Source organism: Podarcis gaigeae (assembly GCF_964106915.1).
Source record: "Podarcis gaigeae genome assembly, chromosome: 11".
Lineage (NCBI taxonomy): Eukaryota > Metazoa > Chordata > Lepidosauria > Squamata > Lacertidae > Podarcis > Podarcis gaigeae.
The window spans coordinates 23,749,953-23,768,807 of record NC_139687.1 but is presented as its reverse complement, the minus strand read 5'-3'; the positions used below and the strand labels follow the sequence as shown (position 1 = coordinate 23,768,807).

Below are 18,855 nucleotides of genomic sequence, written 5' to 3'. Positions count from 1 at the left end.
ACACCACTCTTGCCTATGTAACATAGCCTTTTATGCAAAAAAGCCCAAATTCTTACCTTATCACATCGCATTAGTCCCAAGTACCTGAGCGACTTACTACTTTGAGCAATTTGGGTGGCTCCCTGATCTGTGATTTCTTTGCACCATCCCACATCCACAGTCTCTATTGTCATACTGTATCGGCCAATGGCTATCAGTGCTACAAAACATAAAAAACACAAGAGAAACAAAACACAGGGGTGAAATGTTAAGCAGCAAAATATTTTAAATATTATATATTTCAAAAAAACAAGTTTATGTGGTCAAACCATATATACATGTGTGTATATAAAGAACAGTCTATACCAAGTTGCATTTCCCCCCTAACACACTGAAAGGCACATATTGCTATAAAAATGATCAAGCTCCCTTTTAAAATCACAAAGAATCCCTTTCATAGGTAAGCTGCATTGCCCAAAACAACACAGAGTCTAAATTTCAAGGATTGGAAAACAGCATATGATTTATTTTTATAAAATAAATTAATATTTGGGTTTGGATGAAATATTAACACAATATTAATAACCATTTGTTCCAAAATTTCTTAAGAATTCTTTGTGAAGAAAAGCATAGGAGCCATGTGTGCATTCCCAAAGAGGTTTCCTGAATCCGTACTGGCTAAAACTTGCCAGGTGATTTTTAAAAGGAGAGCATCAAGATAGTTTTAACATATAATGCAGAAGGTACACAAAAATATTTACTTAGCATTAGCCCAGTTAGTGCTTTTGCACTCTGTAGTAGCAAAATTGCCTTTATTAGCAAGGTGGGATTCGTGCTTCTGACTATCAGCTGGTATCAAACAATCTCCTCTTCATTTTACTTTACTTTGGCCAACCCAACTTGGATGTTCTTATTTGTGATGGAATGAATAATACTGTTCTATTAACTACCAACTCCCTTCAACTAGGTACTTGGTTTTATTTAAATATTTTCAATGGAAGTTCAAAGGTTATGTACATTACAGTGTCTACAGACACGGCTCAATGAATTACATTGTATATTAAATCTCTTGTCGTTTTCAGATGAGTAAGAAAAATTACCAAAGACTGCCTAAAAGCCAATTTAACAATTAGCTAGGATAAAACTCAGTTATTCTCTCAGGGCAAGAAAAAAAAATTGCAGCACACACATGGAAAATATATATTTATATTTGGTTTTGGACATACTGTCTCCAGGCTAACAGTTAATCTTGCAAAGCCAATTCTAAGAATCATGTTTTGCAATGTGATGCCATGAATTGTAGCACTCTTTAATATTATTTGACAATTACCGTATATATTTCTAGCACATTCTTGACAAATATGCTACTTAAAACCACCTACACTTTTAAAGGATTTTTTTTTAATGACTGTGATTCTGACTGTGTGCTTGCATTGGTGAGCAAAACCGGCAAAATTTCCTAGCTAGAACAAAATGATTTGCACAAATTATATTGGCGCAAATAGCCAAACTAGCAACACCTGTAAGATGGAAGTGCTTGCTAAGAAAATGTTCACAAGTTATGATGGGGCTGAAAGCTGGATTGAAGGCCAGATTCAGAACTGTTCCATACTCCATGGAACACTCTGACTTTGAATGCACTCCCAATTCTTCCTTTTGAACTTGGTGCCACACGTTATGATGTCACATGTCATCATCATATGATGCCATATGATGTCATAACGTGTCAGGTAATGGACAAGTGGCTGTGGTTTGGGGCTAACTGGGGCATTTTGTGAGTGTTGCTGCTGTCAGCAGTGAGCTGAATGCTCTGACACAGCCTTAGCAAGTAGGCATTGGCAGATTGTCTAGCAACTTGCTGAGCTTTTATTTTTAGTTGATCAAGAAGTGGTCAGTCAGTTAAGCTAATCCATTAATCCCCTAATTGGATCCCATTTTATTACTGTATATACACCAAATGATGGAAACCCTGTACTACAATACTCACACATTGTAAATACCAGCGGGTTTCCGTGTATTTGTGTTTTTTTCCTATTGAAGGACTACTATACCCATGAGCACCTCTCCAATTACCATAAAGGTAAAGCCTGGACCCTGTGGAGCTGTTCTTTCCCCCCAGTCCCACTACATAAAATGTGAACAAGTTAAGAATAAGACACCTGAGCAACAATGAATAACAAAGCAAGAGCTTCTCACTTTCCATTCCCTGCAATCCCTCCTGTCCATTTAAAGGCAACATGGTACCAGAAGAACTTGCTTTTTCGTTATAAAATAAAAGAAATCTAATTTATATAAGTTATGTATCAACTAGAAACCAGTACTGAACAGCTACTGATAATGGCCTTCTTCTTATAGTGCTTGTCCTTAAATTATAATTACTATAGTCATCAGTTGGCCAATGAACTAGCAGGTGGCCTATGATAGCCACTTACAAGAAAGTGCAGGGCTTTAGTACAAGGAAAATTGGAAAATGGTTTAGGGAAGACCAGTGGGAAATAGCTGGTGTAATAGAACGGAAATGAACTAAGAAAACTGTAGACCCATTATTAAGAACTTTTTATAATGGATCAACTGGACAGTGGAATATTCATCTCTAGGGAAGTAGCAAGTGTCTCGCTCCTCAAGTCCTTTAAAATATGCTGACAAAACTCTTCAGATATTAAACTGTAAAAGGCCATAGTGGCAGTTTTTGAATAATATAAAAAGCTTACCAACTTTATTTCTATTAAAGGAGTAAATAAAAACCCTGTGTATAGTGTAGTTTCATATAAATTTCATATAAATTGATCCTTGATGCAGTGGATAATGCCAAAAGGAAAATGGCTTTGTTTGTGGGATTCAGGAGCACGGTTCCTTGTATGACAAATTCCAAGCTGCTCTGTGATCTGCCTGATCAATGTGCTGCAACAGTTGAGGCCTGGAAATTTCTCAGCTCAACCAAGATTTCAACAGCACACAAAGATTATGGAGATGGCTGTTCAGTCCCAGTCTTACATAATAGTTATGTCTATTCGCAAAGTTATGCAACCAAATGGCATCAGCTTTGCTTAAGAGGGAGGTAACAGCACAATTTGGTCCAACAATGGTAGAAGTACAAAATAAATAAAAAAATCTTTTGAACTCTAAAGAAGGAAAGCTCTGTGAAGCAGGAGAGGGGTAATGGAATTGGATGGTGAAGAGAGAGTAGCTGGCTGTCGCAACCCAGGAAACTTCAAAATGTTTGTGATCAGCTGGCAGACAGGCAGGAGAGGCTCATAAGATAGGTAAGGAAGATATTAGAAAGTGGGTAGTTGTATCTCATCTCTCCTACTCAACTGTCCTTTGCAATCTCTCCCCTTTTCTTTCAACTAGAAAGAGAAATATGTGATTTTAAAAAAGAAAAAGAATATTGGTTATTGAAAATGGGAGATGGGGGTGGGTTGGATTCGGTTTACGAGAGCCCCCAACAGCTCATAGGGTTTGGGAGGAGGGCATTGGTGGTTTAGGAGGTGAGGATAAACTACATTTTGTTTTAGATCCCATTTGTAATTTGGATTGCCAATCAATACACACATGTAAATTTGAACATATTCAAAGAGAAATACAATTGGGCAATAGTTACTTTCTTCCTCTCTAGGAGAGAAAGTAACTCCAGGTGTTAGCACAACCGGTTAGTGTAAGCTTATCAGACGTCCCTGTTTCCTGGGGACAGTTTCCAGATTTACAAATCAGTCCCCTGACAAAATCCATCTATTTAGGAGGAAGTTGAAAAGTGTCCCTGGATTCATTGAAAAAAAACCTGGTAACCTTATGTTAGTACATGGCTGACTGACAAGTAACAGATAATTTGTGAGGATACTGGGCAAAAGAGCTCTTGTTCAGTTTTGTGGCTTTATAAAAGGATTGTGCTGTTTAGCATCCCCATATGAACAAATCCTGGTTATTAATGTTCTAGCCTGTGTGAACATTCCAGAGAATCTAATCCAGCACAAAGCCTCTGAGCTAATGGGCCAGCTAGAGCTGTCCTCTTCACAGGATACCACTGACTTCAAATAATGGTCCTCTTCACACCTACTTGCAGCTGTGTGACAGCTGCTTCCCCAAGGTGTTCTCTGATGCAGCTGCAGTATGAGTGAGATTGCCGCAGCCGTATGGGCGGAGCCAACTGCATGAGTCTTTTCTAACTGATGGCTCTCATGAGACAGTCCAGACATGCCATCCTTGTTTTATGTCCCACACCATCTTTTAGAGGCATCAATTCACTATGACATGAACGTGCTTAGCTACCTCAGAGCACAAGCCCTATGCAATTTACCCAGAAGCAAATCGCACTGGCAACAATGAGACTTACTCCCATGCATATGATGGGATGCTCAACTCACACAAAAGAGAGTCACCGTGGGCTTTCTGATTTGAAACGCTAAAACAAAGCTCATGTGTTATTTTGCATGGTGATATAACTCACAAGTGAATAAACTGTCTTCCTTACAAGCTAAGCCGAACAGAAGATAAATATTTAAACGTTGCGTTTGTAATACATTGTTAGGAAACATGGAAATTCTATGAGAGAAGAAAACAGATGACCGAGATATTGTCTGTACACATTTTCATAGCAGACCTACCATCATTTTTTTTTTAGATGGGAAGAATGCTGTAGTAAGAAAAGCTGTATGCGCCACCTGCCTCAGGCTGCTCGAGGTCTCCTGTGGTAATTTTGTAGTTATACATTTGTGCACATGTGGATGTACCACAGTTTGTAAAAATGACGTATGGGACCACAGTGAAATACAGAGGATACAGGGGCATGACTATGCTGGGAAGCCAATCTAATATGATGCCCTGAGGAAATGGAAGGAAGTGAGTCAGACTACATCCCTATAGCAGCCAGTCTAGTTTTTCTGAGAACTTTAGCAAGTCTAGTTAAATTCCCTCTTTCCGAATGCATATTTTGACCTTCACTGGGAAACGAGGCGACAAATTTCTCAACTAGTGGCCAAGGAGCAAGAGTGAATCAATAACTTTGCACGGACAGATAAAAATACGTCTACATCTTTATTATTCAAAAGATAATAAAGCAGTCAGAGATCTGTTGAAACTAATAATCTAAACTGTATTTTTTTTTTACATGAAATTCAAAATAAATCCAAGCCACACTGCACGGCTCACTGTAATGGGCTTTTCTTCTGCCTACATCTCAGGTCACCGAATAAAATGACATAATATGGGAATTCATCGCAACATATCTGTAGATCCAAGGGAAATAGGAACAAAGCATGAGCCTTAATTTCAAATTTTCTTGCTTCTGACAGTTGGTATCACTCCAAGCCTCAACATGAATTAATCTTAACAAGGCTTTTGTATTTGTTCATAACCCAATGTTCAGTGACACACACACAGAGCTCTAAATTGAGGGGCACAGCCAGTGACCACGATATTGTATCTTGCCATTAAGTTAATTATGATTAACTAAACTTGAGTTGATCTCATTTGCTCATATAAATCAATATAAATGGATGCTTAGATTGTGTATTACTGAGACTCTGGGAAAATTGAACAAAATTAAAAAGGGCTTCACACTGTGAATCATCACAAGCAGACTTAAAAAGTAATGAAGGAACTGTTTCCAGACACCCCCTTCAGAGGTTCTCATTATTAAACCTTTCAATTTGTGTCCTACTGAACCCAGAAGAACTACTGAGGCTGTGTTGTCAATGACATGCATGAGAGAATTTACAGCAATGTATTTTCAGTGGACTCATCAAATTACTTCCAAATAATGACAGTTACAATACATATCCCAGGATAAGGTGTAACTGGATAGACCTTAATTGCATCTTCTGCAGATTAATAAAGCTTCTAACATTAATTAGCTGTCCTGTATAAAGAATGGGATAAAACTTCTTGAAAATAGTTGCATGTAATCACCCCGGGAACTCTTTAAACAGTAATTAACATGATGGAAATGCAAATAAAAATGTTGAGTCCTAAGGGCTTGAAAAAGGCTACTTTCTCCTAAAGTATTTTTCAGCATACTTCAGATTTAGCAGCATAATTTCAGTCTTCAAAATATTCACTAATAAGAATCATATCCTGAGGGAACATGCAAAAAAAAAAAAAAAAAGGGAAAAAAGCAGCACTTTAACATGGAAAAATTCCTCTTCAAGAGGAGAGACAATAATACCATAGGTAGTGATAGTGATTTTATAATACTTTTTGAGCAGTTATTTGGTCAGATAATGGTGGAAAGATGCATACTGGCTATATGTGCCAATTTATCCAAGCTAATATAATGCCTTGATAGAAAAACAAGAGATAACTAGACTACAACTAAAGAAAGAAAGAAACGAATGGATAATTTAATAAAGGTGACAACAGCTATGGTGGTGGCAGTGATACTAAGGAATGCCATATTGTGGGGAAAAATCACTATTCTTACAATGGGAGACAGAATTCACACTCAAATTTTAAAGTATCAATTGGAATGAAATTTCTAATGAACACAATGCATAAAGATGTTTAGCTCTGTAATTTCTGAATAATTGGATAATCATGTTCACAGCTCTTTTCATGCTCATAAACTTTTATACAAATACTGTACAGTGCTTACTTTAACTATAATAACTAAAATCAGTACCAAGAAAATGTGGAAGTCTACCTTCATAAATTCTTAAGGCTACTCTTAATATGGGAGGAAAGCTGACCTGCAGTTTACCAACAGTTTCAGTCATTTGGGTGGATTTCAATAAAGAGATTTTTGTATTACCATGAGCTGTATCCACCACTAGTCATGTTCATTAATTTCAATGTGTCTGCTCTGAGGTGGGTTATCATTGGAAACATGTAAAATTATTCATACACTTGAACACTTTGAAGCTCATGTTAGTTCTACTCAAGAGTAGATCTACTGAAATTAATGGAGATGCCTTATATCCATCATTTTCAGTGAGTATACTCTGAGTAGGACTTTGTTTGACACAACTCTGTATATTATGCTCAGCAAGTAAGATTATGCTGGCAAAAGGCAGTGAGAATATGCCAGTTGCTTCTTTACTAGTTGCTTCTTTAAAATATTATAAGGCTTATATTGTAGTATTGTGCTTGTCCCAGTTATTTCAATGGGCCCATGTAGGAAAACGTCTTTGCGGATGCCCACAGTCATTAAATATAATTGCTCTGCATATATGACAGCCATATAATTAATGGAGAGATGTTATTACATTTTTATGACAGCGAAATTAACTTACAGTTGAAAGTTTTGTTTATCTAAAGAAAGGCAGCGGGTCAATAGAGTTACTGCTTGAAACTTAAAACTTCAGTACCAGTTTACTTCAGTAGATTTTTTTCTTCCAGGGAGCTATAAAAGTAATTATTTTTACTCTGTCTGCTAGTCTGGAGTTTCAGTGAACATTGCTCACCGACAGCAACTGTCCTGGTCCAGATAATTTTCAACACTGAGTGCACCTTTGTGCATGTAGTGTAAAAAATAATTTTGATCCTTGTGATGGATCAATACTTTGTTTTTCTCAGCTGTGAGCATTGCTCGTATTTTGGACATTTCTCCTATAGTACTATATTGAAGGAATTATATCCCCAAACTGAGATGAGCTTCCACGATGTTTTACTGTTATTGCAATGTGTCTTAGTTCATCTCTCCCTTACTTCTCAATCATATTGACAAAAATAGTTTCTAAAAAGTTTAAACATCTTTTAACTTTAAACAGTATTTGTGTCACATCTATCTGTACTGGTTCCATTGTGTGCTGCAATTATTTCACTGCATTCTTTGATCATTTAAAGTGCTTTGTTTTACTTTGGGAAATCCATTAACTAATCATCAGATGGAATGAATGTTCGCTAAAGGTGAATTCCAGATCTTTCTTCTTTCTTCATACAAGCAAGCAATTTCAGATAAGACCACCAGAACAATTCTAGTAGATCATACCAATCGTCCACTCAATATCCTATCTATCACAGAAGACAGCACTGGATGTGAAACGAGTATTCCAGCTTGCATTTCCTCTTCCTACCCACCTCTTTACCTGGTATCATTTGCTCGCATAACCTGCTAAAGGGATAACAGTAACACAGTAGAAACACAAATTGATTAAACACTACTAAACGTGTTGATAAATAAAGGTTAGGTTATCTGATTTCTAAGAGCATTGCAACAAAAATGCTCTGCATATCTTTTTTTTGGAGTGGAACTATGAATTTACATTGATATTCTGTCATCTGGCATATATTAGGAAGGTAATAAACTAGTTTCTGTTAATCTAGTAAGGTGTCCCCTTTTGAATTTTTTAAAAAATATTGCTTTGTGGACATTCTCAGAGGAGAATGAACATGTGCAGAGGTTCATTCTCCTCTGAAGGGAACTTTAGGTTTTAAAAACCATGCATAAACCAAGATTCCCTTTGAGAGAGAGAGCGTCCGCATGCACACATGCACACATTTTCTCTCAGGCATATGCAGCTCAAACATATGTCTAAGCTAAGGACACACAAGTCCGTATAGTTAAAGCCATGGTTTTCCCAGTAGTGATGTATGGAAGTGAGAGCTGGACCATAAAGAAGGCTGATCGCCGAAGAATTGATGCTTTTGAATTATGGTGCTGGAGGAGACCCTTGAGAGTCCCATGGACTGCAAGAAGATCAAACGTATCCATTCTTAAGGAAATCAGCCCTGAGTGCTCACTGGAAGGACAGATCCTGAAGCTGAGGCTCCAATACTTTGGCCACCTCATGAGAAGAGAAGACTCCCTAGAAAAGACCCTGTTGTTGGGAAAGATGGAGGGCACAAGGAGAAGGGGACGACAGAGGATGAGATGGTTGGACAATGTTCTCAAAGCTACAAACATGAGTCTGACCAAACTGCGGGAGGCAGTGAAAGACAGAAGTGCCTGGCGTGCTCTGGTCCATGGGGTCACGAAGAGTCGGACACGACTAAACGACTAAACAACAAGAAGGACACACATTTGTATATGCCACTGAATAACACACCCATTCCATGTAGGTTATATGCAGCTTTTTGGCTATTTGAAAGCATGCACAATGCTAAGTCAGATATTGGTTTTTGGCTAAGTACATGTTCAGGAGGAAAAATCACAATGGAAGAAATGGGAAGGTCTATTCAGTTCTTTGTGGGCAGTGGAAAACTATTTTTTTAAAATGGATTTGATATTGCTAATGATTACCATTAATATAAATACATATTTTCTGAGGATTATGATACAAATTAACAGGCTTTCCCCTCTCAATTTTGTTTTATGCTGGTATTACTAAGGATACATTCCCATCACATCAGGCATATTCCACAGTATGATTGTCATCAGATGCAAGAGACACATTAAGTCAAGGGCTTTTTTGCTTTCGTTTTAACCAATGCCTTACACATTGAGAAAACTGTCTGAGGACAAATATTGGCTCCCTCGGCCAGTAAAGCGAGATGAGTGCTGCAACCCTGGAGTCGTTCGCAAATGGACTTAACTGTCAGGGGTCCTTTACCTTTTTAACTACAAATGAACCAGAGTCTCTTAAAATATGAGCATGGGACCTCAGATCATTTTCAAAAAATTTATTCCAAGTCAGAGGTACTAGTCAATAATATCTATATATTCAATGAAGAGCCATTGCAGACATTCTCCCTATGTGAAAGCCAGTCACAATTATTCTCTAAAGGTAAATCAAGTGCAAGGAAGTGACAAGTTAAGAATCATGAAGCAAAGAGAGAGTTCTGAAGAAGTATTCACCACTGCTTCTCAATTTCTATCACAAAAAAATAACTCGGGAAAATGAAACAAAATCTAAGGAATAAAATAAAAAGAACATAGTCTGCAATTCCAAACACTTATGTCCAACTAGACCAGGCATAGGCAAACTCAGCCCTCCAGATGTTTTGGGACTACAACTCCCATGATCCCTAGCTAACAGGACCAGTGTTCAGGGATGATGAGAACTGTAGTTCCAAAACATCTGGAGGGCCGGGTTGGTCTATGCCTGAACTAGACAAAAAAAAAAAGGAACACCCCAATCAATGCCTTGTTCCAGTACAGTCGTACCTTGGAAGTCGAATGGAATCCATTCTGGAAGTCTGTTCAACTTCCAAAGCATTCGGAAACCAAAACGAGGCTTCTGATTGGCTGCAGGAAGCTCCTGCAGCTAATTGGAAGCTGAGGAAGCCCTGTTGGACATTCAGCTTCCAAAATAATGTTCAAAAACCAGAACATTCACTTCCGGGTTTTGATCGTTCGGGAGCCAAAACGTTCAAGAACTGGGCTGCTTGAAAACTAAGGTATTACCAGGCTACCAAAAAGATAAAGAAAAAATGAGGTTACAAAAAGAGGTTAAAGTAAATAAATATACCCATTTATGCATTGCTTCCTACGAAATATTTTGGAAGTGATTAACAACCCTAACAATAACAAAACAATTTTGTATATAAAACAATTATGCAGTATTGCAGAATCCAATAAGAGTGACCCTCTAAAACCAAATAGCAGCTGGGGTGGGTGATTTTCATCTGGACCACAGTGTTGGTGGAAAGGGTTACACAACGCTCTCGAAATTATTCTGATCTCCCTTTCTGACGCACACACACACAATTTCCAAGTGTCACTATTGTGATAATTTTCACCCAAATAGTTACTTGATGTAGATGTTTGTTGGGACTGTGATGGAAAATGGTTAACCCCTCTCCGATCCTTATGTTCCTGATACACTTGCACTGTGGCTGCTTTTTGCAGTTGTAAAAAGATTCATGTATAGCGCTTGGCCCTTCTAGCAGACAACTTGCCCTGGAGAAAGGAACAGAGTTGAGTGTTATGTTAAGTTTAGCCTGAGATGTAATCATCTGATACGTTCTGGAAAATAGGCAGCAGCAGCAGCACCAGCCACCACTGCCACTGTCAGAAACTCTTCTTCCTTTCCCTGGGAACTATTCTCAGTCATGGTGGCAAGAAAGGAAGTTGTGGTCAAGACAACAGTTTAGGGACAACTACTCCTCATGCCAGCACTGGCTTCTCCTCAACCACATGACCTCAGTTTAACATTGATTTCTGTGCAATAAATAGAAGGCCACCCAGCACAGTGTTTTACAATAGCTATTATTTTCTATGGAATAAATCAATTTTAAAGAAATTGCTCCAGGAGCTGATTTTCCTAGTAGCATACTAGTCTCAGAGTGTTATCAAAGGTACATCACTAAGTCATGCTCTTCTTTTCCTCTAAGAATTAATAATACTTTTCAGTGGCTTCCTATTGTGTGTTGCCAAGCTTCTTTTCTCCTCTCCAGATGATGAACAAAACATAACCTTCTAAAAGTCAACAAGTCTCAAAGCAGAATCCTTCAGACTGTTTATATGCTTCTTGAATAAAGTACTAGATCAAAGATGCTGCCTTCTGTGTAGGCAAAATATGTTGCTACTCAGCAAATACAATTTAAAGAATTTTTTTAATAGTGTTGAGTATGCACCATATATTGATTGAAAAGAGAAGGATTTGGTTTTGTAAATATTTTACACAGTAAAGACACCAAAATATGTTTTTTAAAAGGTTCTTTAGTGTGAAATTATCTGATACAGTGATAAACCCTATTTGAAAGTTAAATTTAGCATTCACTAAGGATGAGACTTAAAAGGTCTCCACAGCTATGCCTGTCAGGGCTACAATATTTTATTGTGATTTTAGAGGCATGGGCATTTTTGCAGCTCCAGAATCCCTGTTTCCACAAAATTCCAGCATGCATTTCACAAACCTAGACTCGCTTTCTCCTACATAAGTATATTATGCAGCCTATAAATTTAAATAGGGAATTCACATGAATCATCAGCTTTATCCATTTAGCTGTCTGTAAAACATTGCTTCCTGAGATAACGAACTACAGTACCCAGAGTAACAAATATCCTACAAGGCTGACCACTACAGAAGTCACATCCACTGAGACAACATGAACACCAACCTTTGATCGCATTTGTAGATATTCCATATTTGAGAACCACAAAGATAAAAAAGCGATTCAAAATGCTACATCTGGATGGCGTATTCTACAGAAATTTGCAGAAAACAGCTAATGGCAGGCTGTGTGATGAAAACATGCAATGCTTTTAATACTGGAAAGTAATAGAAAAAGTAGCAATAGAAACATAAGAGAGATGGGTTGGAAGAATCGAAGTTACTTTGCCCCTTTGTTACAGAAAAAAATAAGTAAATCCCACATCAGCTGCAGAAGGGATATGGGGCAATGCTCTTAGAGACCAAACTGTCATAGGAACAAATTTCAGTGACTGCCCATTCAGCCATCCTCTACCTAATACATCTTCAGGGAACTCAGCAAGCATAATAAGAATCCATTCCATTAAGTTCTCTTCCAGTGTTGCTCACATCAAACAACTTCACAGACAAAAAGGTGAATGAGGGGTTGGGGGGTTTTTTTGGTCATGATTAAAGGGCTGAAAAGTTTTCAAAAAAGACAGTCCCTTCAGTCCTGCAGAATGGCTAAAAGGGCCATCAAGCTGAACAGACTTTGAGACTTTAAAAGACAACCTCAGTACTGCGCAAAGCCCCTAAGGGTGTGTGGGATAAAAACAAAATATACCCAGCGGCTGAATATTATGTAAAATAGTTCAGCCTACACTTCGTTTCAATAAGATAAAATTGACACTACTTTGTATTTCTGTCAACACGCACTTGTTATTGCAAAAACAAAAACACAAAAAAGTTTGATAATACTATAATGAAAATACTTCATCTTGTAAGAAATGTAAAGAAAAGTTTGACTAATGTCAAGCAAAATGGAAATGTTTTGAAGAGACTATAAGGAAGGACCCTTATTCAGACTAAAACTTGTGTCAATTTTAATATAGAGCAAAAAGAAAAATCTGATACTGTTAAGGCTTTGTTGAAATAAGGAAAACACACAAAAGGAGTATTTGATTGTTTGCACAGTAGCAAGAAGTAACTGTACGATCTGCTGAAGCACGTTCATGGCTTTTGCAGATGGCAAAAAAACACACCCTGACTTTAATTCAAAGAAAGGCAAGATATATAACTCAATGACTGTCTCTCCCCATATGTACCAATTCAGATTCTGCAATCATAATCTGAGGCCCTTCTTTGGTCTAGAAATCCAGAGGGTGGCAACATGAGAACGGGTCTTTTCAGTAGTGGCTCCCCATTTGTGGAATGCTCTCCCTATCTTTAGGTTCCAGGTGAAAATGTTTCTCTATAAACCAGGCTTTTGGCTGATTAACATTATATACCCTTTTAAACGTGAGAGGGGGGTTGTTGGTTTGTTTTTGTCTTATTATGTATTTTGTATTTCCAGTTGCAGTGGGGGGAAATGCTCTGCCAGGGTCTAGGGGCATGGGTAGGCCAACTAAGGCCTGGATCCGGCCCAATTGCCTTCTAAATCCAGCCCACGGATGGTCTGGGAATCAGCATGTTTTTACATGAGTCGAATGTGTGCTTTTATTTAAAATGCATCCCTGGGTTATTTGTGGGGCATAGGAATTCATTAATTATTTTTTTCAAAATATAGTCCGGCCCCCCACAAGTTCTGAGGGACAGTGGACCAGCCGCCTGATGGAAAAAAATTGCTGACCCCTGGTCTAGGGAACATATGCTGCCTCCAATGCCTTCTGCTGTCCTGCCCCATGGCAAGTTTCTAGGGGGTTGGGGCATGGTTAAGAGGGAAGCAATGGAGCATGCACTGTGAGCACCCTCTCAATTTATTTATTTTTTTAAGAATCTGCATTGAACACAAGTCGAAAGCTTGAGCTTGCAAAGGGTGAGCCATGGTGCTCTTATGACTTCTAACTGAATCTGTGCAACATGTACTCTGCCATCTATTGCTTCAAAGCAAGACTCTGGGAGCTAGGCCAGAGTTGTAGTGTTTTGTATGTTATGTAATATGTTTTAGTAATGGCTACAGACTAATCAGTTAAAGCTCATTTATGTCTCTTTCTTGGTTATTCCTGATCATTTACAATGACTTGAAACACTGGTGGCTGGGATTGTTGCAAACACCAGCAACAATAATGGCGCACGGGCTATTTTTTATGCATGGAACAGGTACCATGAGTTGAAACCTGTAGGCCAGTACCCAAACCTTCAGGGCATTGGTTCCGTACACTTAATTTATTCTAGAGGTATGTTCTTAACCTGAAACTGTACTTAACCTGAGGTACCACCTTAGCTAATGGGGCCTCCCACCATGCAATTTCTGTTCTCATCCTGAAGCAAAATTCTTAACCTGGGGTACTATTTCTGGGTTAGTGGAGTCTGTAACCTGAAGTGTCTGTAATCCGAGGTACCACTGTAGTTTGCTTTCCTCAGAGCCCTGAATTGGACTTTTATACTTGTTGGGCTGAGGAAAGAGCTGGGAAGAATGAAGAGCCATAGACCTCTTGAGAGATACAGCAGACACTCCCCCTACCCTGCCGACATGCTATTCTCCCCTAGTAAAACCTCTGCTACCAGTAGCATGCTTTGTCTGAATCTGAATGCTCCACACACTACAACCATAAGCAAACCAAAGAGAGCCCCACAATATAGAATGTCCTGGGAGATGCTGACGACATCCCGTTACTATGACCCACAGAGGTGCACAGTGGCACACCTGGCTTGTGGTTGCAGGGTATAGCAAGGTTTTTGTATAGAACCAGATCCTTAAGGCTGGATGGCTGTGCAGGCAGCATATATGTGGCTTCTTCACATGCAAAAGCCTCCATACCACCTTCTTTGTTCCTGCAAACATGGGACTCTGCTGCACTCACAGGCTTTAAGTCAGGCATAGGCAAACTCAGCCCTCCAGATGTTTTTTCTGCCTACAACTCCCATGATCCCTAGCTAACAGAACCAGTGGTCAGGGATGATGGGAACTGTAGTCCCAAAACATCTGGAGGGCTGAGTTTGCCTATGCCTGCTTTAAGTAGACTGACATGCAACTTCTGTTTCTAGTAGCAGTACTTTGTGATATGCACATTCCTAACCATTACGTTTAACAGTGAATGATATCTTGATAATAAGTGCATACTTCAGGACTGATCCAAGTGCCTAGTATTATCATTTAAACTATTAAAAAACCTAAGGAACCAACCTGAAACTCATTTATTCTTAACATTTGTGAATTTAGGATCGTACTCCAGAAAATGCAGAAATTAAATTAACCGTTCAAAGTCAAAGTCATTGAAAGCAAAGTCATCCAGCAAAAACCTGAAAGGATTATGGATAAAGCATAGGTGTTCCCATTCATAGTTTTATGAAGGCTCTAAAAATGCTATTTTTCTTAAATGTGATACATATATACCACATTTGGTTTCCAACACATTCCGTTCATATTGACATGCATTTCACAGCTTGAAATTCTTTGTAATTTAATATTGTATTGTTTTCTGCTGTGCTTTTATCATTAATTTTTCTCCCTTTAAAAGCTAATGAAGAGGAGCAAACTAATATACTGAAAACTATAACAATCTTTTTCTCTTTCAAATCAATTATAGCATTTTGTACATTTTATCTTACTTTTAAGAGTTGCAATGTGAATAATATATTTTACCATATTATTACTTGAATCTAATAATATTGGTAATTAGGAGTGTACATATTAAGTACTTATAAATCCAGTTGCACCTTACATTCGAAGTGCTTTGCAGAAGCCCCTGGAGGAAATTTCAATGTTGTCCTGGAAAATTAGCCTTTGTGAATATCTGCCTACCTATAACAAAGGAGATTCTAAATAAGATGAAGTGTGAGAAAATATTGTTTCTTTGACCACTGGTATAGGAAATTGTATTACAGCGAGTCTGGTGCAGAAGAAATGCCTGGAGAAGCAAATAATGGAAAAACAGGACACCTGTAGAGCACATTCAGATCTATGGAGCTGCCTTTCACTAAGGCTGAAAAGGGAAATGGAACAAAATCCTTTCACCAGCTTTGAAAAGAACTTACATACAGTAGCAATCTGTTCCACTCTTCATACTACTAAACCCTGCATACTTTGAAACTTGCATTCATGCAATGTAGCTGTGATACTAATGTGGAGAGCGGTTAGTTGATCCTTAGGGCTAAGCCCCAGCCCCAGATATTTAATCATGGAAGAGTTTGATGTAGAACTACTGCATCTATAAAGTTGCTAATCTGTAACATTTTACTGCTAATCTGTAATATCCATTGTCATATGGTGAAAGGCCCATCAGACTGAGGCTATTCATCCAGCATGTCTGCGTAAACCACTAGCATTACTTTCACAGTCATCGTCATATATGCCATTCCGGACATCCTTTACAAATATATGTGCAGCCACTTGGCCAAATCCATCGTCACGAAGGCCTGGTACGACTGCGAGAAATTGTTCATTCTGATTTGGAGATATACACACTAGCTGATGTATCTCCAAATCAAGCTCTTGGGAGGCAATTATGTACAAATCTGACTTAGACAAGGACTGAAGGTGTCTTGTATACAGACAACCAGCCTACTGAGAATTAACATGCACACACTCCAAGAATAACCATTTTCCATCTTTGATTTTTGACCTAAGGCTTATCCACACTTGTACTGCTGCTTTCCCCTGGAGAAAACCGCTCTTTAGCTATCAGTAGGAGCAAACAGCAATTTGGGTTTTCCACGGATTGGCATTTGTTTCAATCTCTTGTTAAAGAGTGGATTTTCCTTCGGAAGGAGTGGGGCAAGGGGGAAAACACTTGGACCTGCACCTAGAAAGCAGCAGCAAATGGAAGACCACTCAGACCCATGCTTTCTAGGCACACCACATGTGAAAGTGTGGATGAGCCCCTACTTGTATTTTCTGACTTGTATTCCATATATGAAACTGATTATATGGGCTCTCACATTAATCTTAGGTCTTTCTGAGGCTAACATTGGTCAATAGGCTTACATTTGAAGGAATGTCAGAGATGCCTGTAATAATAATGCCTTCAGTGCTGAAATCTGTCTAACCTGAATGTTCAGCAAAGATGTGTTTGATGAATATTCCAATACTTCAGACAAGTACCTTGAAATACCATATTCCAAGCAAAGATATAAACAAACGAGAATGTCAAGCATGTTGAGTAAAAAAATATATTAAAACAAATATTTGATTTATCTATATAATTCTAGCATGCTGTGGTAGTTTATATATTGGGTTTTGTTAGATACCACAATGTCTTTCTTGTTGTGAGCTGCTCTGTAGGCCTAAATTGGCCATAGGGAAAGATACAAATCCAATCAGTTGCTTGAACAAGTTGTCATTTAAATAAAATGTTCTGGTTTAACATCTGTCAGTCACTGATTTCATGATCTTATTTGAATAGGAATTAGAAGATCATCTTGTGTATGAGATGGCAGGCTCCAACACATGATCACTGCATAAATTCACATTTTATATTCCAAAAGATTTTGTGTCCCAGTTCATCCCAGGCTTCGTCTTGCAAGATAGTTGATACTGACAAAACCACTGAAAAGACTGCAAGACACATGGTATATTTTTGGATGACATTTGCAGGCTCATTTTTTTATCCCCTCTCATTTGGGCTCCCAATTCCCATCAGCATGGTTACTTGTCAGGGATGATGGAGGCTAGCAACATCTCTGGAAGGACAGAGGATCCTCACCTCCCTGCAGTCTACATCTTTCTCTTTGAGCATGGAGAAGCAGAGATAACCATCTAATAGTAAAAGCATGTAATTTACAGTGAGCACTACAAATGTGAAGAGAAAACCAATTAGCATTCTTGCATACAAATTCAGAGCTCCTACATGATGCCTATTTGCTGGTCACCAGCTTCAGTTAATAAAGACATGTTCCATACCAAAATAAAATAAAAACTTCAACAGTTGATTACAGTATCTAGGTTATGGGGAACAGTGAGTAGCATTTGACTATGTCATACTCTGATTAAGCCCACTGCAATCAATGGATTTTGGAAAGTCAAGTGTAATTTATGTTAATTAATTATGTCTTAGTCAAATGCCATCCAATGATGTTCTTGTCCCATTTTATCTTTCTGCATCAGGCATCTATATGATTTTAACTGCTTCAATGTAATTCAGATTAGATACTTAAATTATATTTCCCAATAGATTTACTTGTACACTGCAGTGTCTTGCTCCCTAAGACAGGGTTCCTTAAATTGGGAGTTGTCCCAGGAAAATCTGTATTGTTACAGTTATGGTAAAGATTTTTTCTAGTGTGTCACCTTGTGTGAAAGGCATTACAAAACATAAGCGAAGAGCCTGCAGCTTAGTGCTATTATTGTGCAACAAGACAACAGGCTGCTTAAGAGATGAATGAGACTATCTTATTGATAAGGTCAGAATCGATCTGCAGTGGATTTTTTAAATTAGCAAAATGTTGCAGCACTTTAGTAAGTGTCACCAACAGCTCTCCTTTGTAAAAAATGTCCTGGCTTGTAAGAAAACTATAATCTGTAAGTTTAAGAAAAAAATTCCTCATAATGGCAGTTTTGCAATTCACCTTGTAATTGTAGTTAGGTTTTACTCTTTTTATTTGCTAGCAGATATAAACTTGTGGGGTCCACTCGCCTGACATCACATTTCTCCCTTTTTATTTTCTACTTTAATGAAGACTCTACAAAGTATGCAGGCTCCAAGAAAAGAAGAAATAAAAATCCTGGTGTACAAAGAAATTAAAATCGAAAAGGGAATGAAGTACCATTGACCCCCCCACCATAACACAGAGCAGGCATGTCCAACAGGTAGATCACTATCTACTGGTCAATCGTGGGGTTTCCCTGGTCAATCCTGGTCGATCTTTGGGCCCTCAGTGGTTTATCCCCGCCCAAAAAAAAAAACAAACAACAACTTTGGCTCCCTAAAAAAAGCTCAACAAATCTTGTCAATCCTCCAATGACAATGGGTACATCATTGCCAGGTTTTTT

General features: G+C 38.3%; 1 protein-coding gene across 1 annotated transcript in view; it reads right to left on the bottom strand.

Annotated features, from left to right (window-relative positions):
• The window catches only part of FBXL17 (F-box and leucine rich repeat protein 17), a 146,496-nt gene that overhangs the window by 14,612 nt on the left and 113,029 nt on the right, over window positions 1-18,855 (bottom strand). Inside the window, exon 8 of the mRNA XM_083702388.1 lies at window positions 57-199. Within this exon, the coding sequence (XP_083558514.1) occupies window positions 57-199 (143 nt within the window). The remainder of the gene's footprint in view (window positions 1-56; window positions 200-18,855) is intronic.